This window comes from Humulus lupulus, chromosome 9 (genome assembly GCF_963169125.1).
Source record: "Humulus lupulus chromosome 9, drHumLupu1.1, whole genome shotgun sequence".
Classification (NCBI taxonomy): Eukaryota; Viridiplantae; Streptophyta; class Magnoliopsida; order Rosales; family Cannabaceae; genus Humulus; species Humulus lupulus.
This window is the reverse complement of record NC_084801.1, coordinates 182,898,865-182,910,014: the sequence shown is the minus strand read 5'-3', so window position 1 is coordinate 182,910,014 and position 11,150 is coordinate 182,898,865. Positions and strand designations below refer to the sequence as shown.

General features: G+C 32.2%; 1 protein-coding gene and 1 long non-coding RNA gene across 2 annotated transcripts; both read left to right on the top strand.

Annotated features, from left to right (window-relative positions):
* Positions 1–1,121: 1,121 nt before the first annotated feature.
* On the top strand, positions 1,122–2,932 carry LOC133802612 (uncharacterized). Its single transcript, XR_009877401.1, has 4 exons — positions 1,122–1,273; positions 1,863–1,937; positions 2,496–2,614; positions 2,705–2,932. It is a non-coding gene; the product is annotated as an uncharacterized LOC133802612 (long non-coding RNA).
* Positions 2,933–4,682: 1,750 nt separating this feature from the next.
* Positions 4,683–8,829, top strand: LOC133801498 (long-chain-alcohol oxidase FAO4A). The gene is made up of 3 exons (XM_062239720.1): positions 4,683–5,033; positions 5,124–5,393; positions 6,944–8,829. The coding sequence occupies exons 1-3, from the start codon at positions 4,701–4,703 to the stop codon at positions 8,732–8,734; spliced, it is 2,394 nt and encodes a 797-aa protein (XP_062095704.1). The 5' UTR covers positions 4,683–4,700; the 3' UTR covers positions 8,735–8,829.
* The last annotated feature ends 2,321 nt before the right edge of the window (positions 8,830–11,150 follow it).

The following is an 11,150-nucleotide window of genomic DNA, read 5'->3' as shown; positions in this document are numbered from 1 at the left end:
CAGCTATATAGTAATTTAAAAAAATATATCTAACTAAAATTCTTGCTTTTAACATTTTATTTTGTTAATTTAACATAATATTCTAAATACTTAACGAAATATATTTTTAAAACTAATTAAAATAAATATTTATTAATTATATTAATATAAATTCAAATATTATAAAATATTATTTGATATTTATTAATTATATTAATATAAATTCAATTGTTATAAAATATCATAAGATATTTATTAATTATATTAATATAAATTTAGATATTATAAAATATCATTATTATAATAATATTTAATACTAGACTAGATATTTATTAATTATATTAATATAAATTAAAATATTATAAAATATCATTATTATAATAATATATAATACAAAACTAGATATTTAATAATTATATCAATATAAATTATAAAATATTATTATTATAATAATATATAACATATAATCTTAATTTTTATAAAATTTTGCTAGAATAACTATTTAGTAATTATATTAATATAAATGATTATTTTAATAATATTTAATACAAAACTAGATATTTAATAATTATATTAATATAAATTCACATGTTATAAAATATTATTATTACAATAATACATAATAAATATATTATACATAAGTGTCGTGTATGTACAAATAATATGACTGTATATAACTAAATAAGAAATTACACTACAACAAATTTGACATACAATGACTCCCTACAATGTCTTACACCATTGGTGTAAGACATTAAAACTTATCAGGGGTTTTAAATGTCTAATGGTGTAAGACATTGAAAGTTTTTATTAATGACTACAATTGGAAGACATTAAAAATGGTGGAAGACGTTGGAAATAGGTTGAGAAGTGGCCAGGGGGACATCTAATGTCTCCCACTGGGAGACGTGGGACACGTGGCACGTCTCCCACTGGGAGACATTGAATGTATAGAGGGGTACATCCAACGTCTCCCACTGGGAGACGTGGGACACGTGGCACGTCTCCCACTGGGAGACATTGAATGTATAGAGGGGTACATCCAACGTCTCCCACTGGGAGACGTGGGACACGTGGCACGTCTCCCAATGGGAGACGTTGGATGTACCCCTCTATACATTCAATGTCTCCCAGTGGGAGACGTGCCACGTGTCCCACGTCTCCCAGTGGGAGACGTTGGATGTCCCCCTGGCCATTTAATGAATTTTGGGTCTTCTTCTTCCTCATAACACCAAACAGAGAGAGCACACCAAACAGAGAGCACGAAAGGGGTTGCGATTTTAGGGTTTTCAAGGTTAGTTTTTTTTAATTTTTATGAATTTTAGTTAATTATTTTGATAAAAAATCATAGGTTTAGCATTAGGATGAGTAATATACATGATTTTGTGTTAATTTTACATTTTTATGCATTTTTTTCTATACATTGTTAGATTTATTTGTTTTTCCATGGAGGTTTTTTTATAGATTTAAGATTTCATAGTTTTTTTTTAATTTAACCTATCACATTGTATATATTTCATTATAATATATATGTTCATGATTTTTTTTAATTTTTATCATTATTTATTTCGAAATTTAGATATAATTTTGTATGTATATTTAAACTTTTTTTTTTTAAATTCTAACTATTTTGTTATATATATAGTTATTATGTTAAAATAAATTTATTAAATAATTTTAAAAATATAAATATATGCAAAAATTTATGTTTTTGTTGATTATTGAGATTTTAGGTTATGAATTTTTTTATTGATTTTTTGTTTAGGTTATAATTAGTGGCTCATTGGAGTTTTTTTTTATTTGTTTACCAATCAATTACTTATTAGGAATTTAGTGATATTTGTTTAGTAATGTTTAACATATTAATTAATTTAATTTCGTAGGTTGTGATTTTGGTGGTGAGATTTTAGAGAGTACTTTGCATCAAAACTTCTATATCTATCAATCACACATTTGAGGTAATTAAGTTTCTAAAATTATAATAATAAGTTATATATTGCTAGATATTTAGTGATATTTTATTTATTATTTATTAATTTATTTATATTGGTTTGTGAATTTAATAGCGAATTCGATTACTACTTGAAGTAATTTTGCTAGCTTTTGAATTATTAATTGCAAGAGGTAAATATATATTCTCTTACTTCTACTTTTAATATTATTAAACAAATGTTAGAAGAGTTTGAATATCTTAAATATTCATCCATAGTGAAGTAGGTTCTGAGATTAAAATTGTGTGCTGCGGTGATAACGGAAGGTTGAGAACTTGTGTGTATTAGTGAAGTAGGTTCTGAGAAATTTGACTGTGTGCTGCGGAGCTATAAGGAAGAAACTTATTGTATGTTGTTTGAATTGTTTGTTTTGCTATTCACATGTAGATGGTTAGGTCACTATTATAGGGGAAATGCTGCCCGATTTTATCTAGAATAATAAACAATTAATTTTATGTAGGCATTCTATAAGGAAGAAACTTATTGTATGTTGTTTGAATTGTTTGTTTTGTTATTCACATGCAGATGGTTAGGTCACTATTATAGGGGAAATGCTGCCCGATATTATTTAGGATAATAAACGATTAGTTGAGAACGGGCATTACTTGATTGAACATGCAAGTCCCAGGCATTACTTGAGAACGGTATTATTAATTAAAATTTACAAATTATTTTTGAAACTATAAATGTAATCAAATAATTAATTAATATATTTTACTTTATATTTCTTGCAGCTAACAAGCACATCATATACAGAGGCACAAATTGATGAGTTGCGACAAGAATGGGCGACATATATGTTGCCGATAATCCAAAGTTACCGACCTCGTTGATAGGTTTTTTTTTAATTTTTTAACTCTTTCTTCATACACAATGCAATATTTGTTCATTTTGAATATTTCTAACAAATATTGTATTTCTTGTATATATCTAACAAATATATATTTTTTATTTCAATTTAAATTAATATTATTTCAATTTAATTAATTATTAAATTAATTTCAATTTAGATTAAAATAATTTCAATTTAAATTAAAATAATTTCAATTTAAATTAATATTATTTCAATTTAAATTAATATTATTTCAATTTAATTAATTATTAAATCAAATTAAAATAATATTAATTATAAATTTATTTAATTTATTTTTTTTAAATGTGGGAGACTTTCAATGTCTCCCATTGGGAGAGGTGGGAGACTTCCCACGTCTCCCAATGGGAGACGTGGGAAATGACTCACCTCTCCCAATGGGAGACGTGGGATGTCTCCTAGGGACTTCCCACGTCTCCCATTGGGAGAGGTGAGTCACTTCCCACGTCTCCCAATGGGAGACGTGGGATATATACCTACAATGACCCTAGCAACAACGTCTCACTAAGTGGGAGACATTGTAGACTTCCAATGTCTCCCAATTAAAGTCATAAAACCTCTATTTTGTTGTAGTGTTAGATTAACATTTATCTTCTATCAAGAAATTGTATTCTCCAATCATTAATGTGTGATTTGAATAATATCATGAATGTTTTATACATTAAATAGAGTAGTCTGTGATCTAAGATGTTATAGTATTATTTAAAAAAAATCATAAACAATGTTTTAGTTTAATTTTTCTTTTAATATGTTTATATCATCTTTTATATATAATATTGTTTATTCATTTAAAATTTATATGGCAATCATAAAAATTTAATAAAAATAATTAATAATTTTTTTAAATAAAACCAAGCAAATGTGTAATATATTTTGTTTGCACCTAGTATTTAATATAAATTGTTTGAATACAACAAGCTAATAAATTAAAGTTTGAAATTCAAAATAATAATTTAAAAATATGGTGAGGATTGTAGAGAAAAATGAGTATTGCTAAAAGATATTTTCATGCAATTTAATTTAATAATTATTGGATAGGTAACTATTTGGTACCCTATGTTTTTGCAAAGTATCATTTTGGTATCCTCTGTTTTCAATAATGCTCATATGGTACCTTGTATTTTAAAATTGTACATATTTGGTACCCTAAACTTAAATTTAATTAATAAAATTTTACCAATTTAATTAAATTGCTGTCAATAATGTAAGTTCTAAATTTAAATTTAATTACTTAAATTACATATAACTGAAGACAGTTTGATCATATTGACAAAATTTTATCTACCAAATCTGAGTGTATGGTATCAAATATGTATAATTTTTAAAATTCAAGGTATTATTTTAGCATTATTGAAAACAGAGAGTACCAAAATAATACTTTGTAAAAACATAGAGTACCAAATGAGTAAATTCCCATAATTATTAAGAAGTACTTTAACCGACCAATAGTGTCCTCCGGTGCCAAATAGAAGGGGTGGGAGACATGTACAGAAGTGGGGGAAGTAATTAAGAGGTAGCGTTATGAGTTATATCGATCTTTAAATATTGAATAAAAAATGACACATTATTATTAGTCTTCCATTTGCATGAGTTGCCATCTCATCAGTATATTGGCTACTTGCGTTGAAATCTCTTCCACGTACCCCTAATAATATATAATTCTCTCACATACATACATTACAAAACCACTCTTTTTCTTTCCATTTTTCCAATGGGCCTCCGACCCTAAAACCCTATATAAACACAACACAAGCTTTGTTACACCATTCAAAATCACCATCACCATCACCATCTTCAATTCAATTTTGTAGCTTAATCATTAATTAGCTAGCTAGATAGAGATTAGAAATTTCCATATAATGGAGCAAAATGTAGCTGCTCATGTCATTGGCGTAGATGACGACTTATTAGACATGGAGTTAAGTAGTAGTAGTAGTAGTGATCAATATTGGAATAACATGATGATCATGAATAACATTACTACTACTACTAATAATAATTCTAGTGACAATAATGATCGGAATAATAACATGGTTTATCCAAATTCCATGTTGAGCAACCGCCAAATGAAATCCCTCGCCGCGCTCTGTGACACCTTTTTGCCTTCCATCGACGCCTCACGCCACACCACCGACGAGGCTGTGCTCAAATTCTACGCCATCTCCGCTGCCACGGACCAAACTCCACAACACGTATGTATAAACCTCTTTCTCTCTAATAAATATTAGCTAGAGTAGTATGTTTATATATATACTCATATATATATATATATGTACATGCAGGTAGGTGGGTTGATTAGCCAAAAAGTGAAACACCCAAAGGTGTGGCTGCTGAGAGTGGCATTGTGGGCGTTGTCGACGTGGTACGGAACGCTCGTCCTCTGCGGAACAGCCAGTCTCTCCTCCTCTTTCCCATACATCCATAGCTTTCCTACGCTCTCTCTCCGCACACGCCACCAGATTCTGGAATCCTGGTCTCGCAGTTACTTTTTTCTTCTTCGTCTTCTCTTCAAGGTCCTCAAGATTCTCACTTTCCTCGTCTTTTTCACCCAGGTAGGGTTATTCTTTTTGTTTGTTTTGTTTTTGCTAAGGACCACTAGTGTGGTGTCTGAGACCACAACCAGTTGGCATATGAGCAATCTAATATCTCCTGCACATTTTTATTTAATTATGAAATATTACTAATATATCATAACATGTTTTCTCATGGGGACATCTTAATAATATATCAAATAACAACATTAACCATTAATCATGAGCTCAATACCGGTAATATTTTATGATTGCTTAGCGATATCTAATATTAATTATTAAATTAAAATATACGATATCCAATATTAAAATACACTAATAATAATATGTCACATTATTATAATTTTGGATGTACATTAAAAATTATTTTTTTTTAGTATTTTTATTATTTTCTTGTCCTTCCATTGACAATAGAAAAATTATTAAATGAAGTTGAATTAATATCGGACCTTCTAGAGCTCATATAATTAGATCAACTAATAAATATGTATATTATCATATTCTTTTCATGATGATTCATTGGTCGATCATACATATCTTGCCATAATTATATTATATTAGTTTAAAGATAATGGTAATAAATTATATATATATACATATATTTAAATTTTTAAATATTGTTAGTTGGCCAGTAGGTATATGATGGTAGACCTTTTGTCCCATCTTTTAATTAAAAAAATGAAAGGTGGCTTGATTATTTTATTTTAAAGGGTTTATACTTTTTCAACACGTGTTTTTGTCTTATTAACTGTTTGAATTTTGTGTTTTGATAAAAAAAAAAATTGGACTTTGTATTTTGTAAAATGATTCAAATAGACTCCTAAATTCAATTTTGAAGAAAAAAATTGAATATAACAACACATTTATTAGGAAAAATAATTTTGTTTTTATTTTAAATTATTAGTTTAGTAGATTATTTGTAAATTTTAGTTTAGATAATTTCTTTTGAATCATTTTATTAAACACATGATCTAAAAAGTTATTTGTCAAAAAATATAGAATCCAAACAAATAATTTCACAAAACACAATATCCATAAATATAAACACTATTTTAAATATATGAAATTGAATCATGCATATATATTTTGTTGCCTGGTCTTATCATAACATATATATATGTGTGTGTGTGTGTGTGGAGAATTAATTGAACCAGCTTCAATAGTAATTAAAATCATTTTAAGTACAAAAACCATCACACTAAGCCTTCACCACACATTAAATTGAATGTGTCGTCTTCCATTCTTCATCAATCATATTCATAGCAAGCCATATATTAAAGCTAAAATTAATTTAGTCCATCACATATTTTCCCACCTGCATGACACAACTCCCACGGAAATTTAGATTAATTTAGTGTAATCCAATTATTACACTAATTAATGGTCACCAATACAAGTAGCTAGATAAGCATATGTGTGGCATTGATTAATCACATATATAAATATATATATATATATATATAATAAATATATAAGTCTATGTGTTTTCATTACTTAATGTAGTATATTATTATGATATATGGAGTGAAGTGCATGAATTTTAATATGAAAACAACGGCATTGACTTTCAGTTAGATGAGAAAACAAGTCACAACGTTTCATGGAAAGCGATTGGCTACACTGGTCCCGATCTTAATACCACCACAATCACCACCAGTACAGCTACTGATCATGAGCAAAAACAATCTGAGGAACAAGCTGAACAACTCTTTGGACCTCTTTACAGAGGTGTTGTCAATCTCAACAAACCTGATCAAAGCCTAAATAATTTAAGACTCTTCGGATTTCCCACCCAATCACGACCCCGACAAGCAACAAGCTCACTCGACAATCCTTTCTTAACCACAAAGTGCGATGTGGTCGTGGTCGGTTCCGGTTCCGGAGGTGGTGTGGTGGCCGGCGCCCTTGCCATGGCTGGTTACAAAGTGCTGGTTCTCGAACAAGGAAATTACTACGCAAGAAAGAACCTCACGCTTCTTGAAGGCCCCACCATGGACAAGATGTACCTGTCCAACGGTTTGATGGCCACCGAAGACATGCAAGTTCTGCTTCTGGCTGGCTCCACAGTGGGCGGCGGCTCTACCATCAACTGGTCAGCCTCCATTCGCACTCCCCAGCATGTGATGAACGAATGGTGTGACCGTTGCGAGCTCGAACTCTTCGGCAGCGAAATGTACCGAGAAGCGTTGGATGTGGTGTGCGAAAGAATGCAAGTCCAGTCGGAGTTTACAGAAGAAGGTTTCAACAACGCAATTCTCAGAAAAGGGTGTCAACAATTGGGTCATCCCGTTCATAACATCCCTCGAAATGCACCGCCGGATCATTACTGTGGCTGGTGCTGTCTTGGATGTCAAGACGGCCGGAAGAAGGGAACTGCCGAGACATGGCTGAAGGACCTTGTCGATTCAGGAAACGGGGTCATTCTACCAGGCTGCGAGGCCGTAAAAGTGTTGCACCACCGAAAGAAAGGAAGAGCGCGGAGCACGGCTACAGGAGTGGCCTTCGAATTCGAAAACAGATTAGGAAAGAAAGAGATGTGCGTGGTAGAGTCCAAGGTGACGGTGGTTGCATGCGGGGCTCTTCGGACACCAACCCTTTTGAAAAGAAGCGGAGTGAAGAATCCCAACATCGGAAAGTACTTGCATCTGCACCCGGTGGTGATGGCATGGGGCCACTTTCCGGATATGGAGCAGAGAAGCTACGAAGGAGGGATCATGACGGCGATGTCGAGTTTGGAGGATAAGTCAGGATACGGAGTGGTGATACAGACACCGTCGCTGCACCCTGGGATGTTCTCGATTCTGATGCCGTGGGTGTCGGGAAAAGACATGAAAGATCGAATGCGGAAGTTCTCGAAAACGGCTCACGTGTTTGCGCTGGCGAGGGACAAAGGGTGGGGAAGAGTGAAGTCGGAGAGATCGATCGGATACGAGATGGAAGAGGAAGATGAGGAGAAACTGCAGAGAGGAGTGGAGAAGATACTGAGAATAATGGCGGCAGCGGGAGCGGAGGAGATGGGGACACACCATGGAGAAGGGAGGAGCATCAATGTGAAAAGCGCAAGCAATGATGAGTTGGAGAGGTTCGTGAAAGAGGAGAGTAAAAGGCCGATCAAAGGGCTTTCTTCTCCCATATGTTCGGCTCATCAAATGGGGAGTTGCCGGATGGGAGTGAGGGCGGAGAAGTCGGTGGTGGACCAGACGGGAGAGAGTTGGGAAGTGGAGGGGCTGTTCTTGGCCGATACAAGTGTCTTTCCCACTGCTCTCGGAGTCAATCCAATGGTCACCGTTCAGGCTCTTGCTTATTGCACTGCCCAATCTATTCTTCAACTACTTAGGAGAAAGAAATTAAATTTTAATTAACTTTAAACTAAATAGATATTAATATACTGTATTTATCTCCTCCTTTATTGTACCTTCAAAATATTTCAATAGAAGTTATAATTATAATTATGTAATGAAGTTTTCTACCATGGAAAATCTCCTCTCTAGAAACTTCTAAGTGTATATTGGTGAGTCAACGAGCCAATTTCCAGAAACCAAATAATTTAAGGTAATAGATCCCTACTATAGTAGTATAGTATATTTAATGGAAAATACTAGTTTCGCTCTTGTGTTTTTCTCAAATACGCGATTGATTTCTGTATTTTATTAAATAACAATTTGGACCCTATTTTACAAAATAGATCGAAATAGTATCTTATACCTAATTTCAGTTAAAAAAATTTCAAATATAATATTTCATTCTCACTTTCTCAATCACTTTCTCCACTTCTCTGAACTCATCGCATCACTAACGACCTGAAAATTAATCTTATAATTGAAAATATTTCGACCAAAATCGAGTCTAAGGTACTATTTTGATATATTTTGTAAAACATAGAATCTGAATTGTCATTTAACAAAATACAGGGACCGATCGCATATTTGAGAAAAATACAAGGACCAAAATAATATTTTTTCTATACTTAAAGGTTAAAGTTATTTCATAATTTAAGGTGACGAACACCATCTATGATTATTGGTTAATGATAATCAATAATATTTATTAAATTAATATACGTGGGACCAATAATTAGTGTTGGGCACCTTGATGTCCCTTATTAATCACATGCTTAATCTTAATTTAAATACATATTATTTTTATATCTTGAATAAAAATATTTAATGCAATAAATAGTTATTTTTTTAATAATTTTACTGTATGTTGTTTAATTACTATCCTATTAATTACATATCATAGTAATTACACTATATTTTAAAATATAAAGTATATTTAGATGTTTAGTTATAATTACTTATGAATTTTTATTGTTATGTTTGACCAAACAATTAGTAATTACACGGAAAGATAATATTATGTAATAAATATTATTTAAAATTAATAGTATTTAGTAATTAATTACATAGTATAATTATACACAATTCTCATAGGAGTTATGAGAATTGAAAAGTGTAATTGAGACTCATCAATTATCTCTAATTACATAGTTATTGTAACATCCTAGTTAGCTAAGACTGTCACATTGTGTACTTTATATAGTGCTTAACTCGCTAAACGAGTCATTAGGTTATAAATGTGCATCTAAGTGTTATTAATGTGCCAGGGTGAAAATCTCGATCAAAAGGAATTGATATATTTTACTAAAATATTAAATTGTACATGAGATCTCATAAAAGTGTTTACAAAACTGTTTACAATCCAAAATGGTCATTACAGTTCAAAAGTTACAATCCGCCAACCTAAGCGGTAAAAATAAGGTTAAACATTAGTTCCCCTGAGAAACACCTTGGCTGTGGTGGTCAAGCGGCCGCATATATACACGTCGCCACCTAAGCTTTCCACTTAATGCTGGGTAAGCTTTTCTTTCCTTTTACCTGCACCACATAGCACTCGTGAGCCAAGGCTCAGCAAGAGAACTTATTACTGCTTGTATTCAATATAAATAAATGATCATGTAATCATTCTGGGGCTTCCACCTTAATTAGATGATGACTAGCAAGTCAATCCTGGGGTCCTGCGCCCTGAATAGATAACTAATGAGTCATTTTGGGGTCTTGCGCTCTGAATAGATGACTAATGAGTCTCTATGGGGTCCTGCGCCCTGAATAGATGACTAATGAGGAATCTTGGGGTCCTGCGCTCTGAATAGATGACTAATGAGGCATCCTGGGGTCCTACGCCCTGAATAGATGACTAATGAGTCTCTCTGGGGTCTTGTGACCTAAGCCATGTGACTATAGACTCACCTGAAACTTTTTGGTCCTAGCTCTGAGTAACTAGTCATAGACTAGCCAAGCGCTTTAGTTTTCTTCGACCAATAGGTCGGTCAAGCATTTAATGCTCATGTTGATTAGATCTAATTATTTCGGCCTGCGGTTAAAACGCTAATGCTGCTCTTGACTCATAAGTCAATTCCATGCAACCAACGCTCAATACTTTTGCTGATCTTGACTGATAAATCAGAGGTTCCCGACCAGTACTAAACACCATTGTCGTTTCTGACTAATAAGTGAGTGTCATTCACAAGTAAGCAATGATGTCAGGCATTTACAATGCAACCAATGCCCATATATAGAGCACTCAACATGCCTCATCAATAATCATGTATGTCACATACTGGGTGCAGTTTTCTTACATTAAGCTCGAGTGTAAAATAAATACAGAGCGATTCTTGAGAACGATCTGTCCTTAGGCCCCTTAGTGGTCACCTAATCATAATCAAATATGAAATTTCATCAATAAAATGAGTAATAAAAGGTTCATGGACTAAAACCC

What these genes read in the sequence shown, in the direction of transcription:
- LOC133801498 (XM_062239720.1), top strand. Translation starts at nt 4,701, where the DNA reads ATGGAGCAAAATGTAGCTGCTCATGTCATTGGCGTAGATGACGACTTA. An exon ending in CGGACCAAACTCCACAACAC is followed by an intron (nt 5,034 to 5,123) that starts GTATGTATAAAC and finishes ATGTACATGCAG; the next exon opens with GTAGGTGGGTTGATTAGCCA. An exon ending in TCCTCGTCTTTTTCACCCAG is followed by an intron (nt 5,394 to 6,943) that starts GTAGGGTTATTC and finishes ATTGACTTTCAG; the next exon opens with TTAGATGAGAAAACAAGTCA.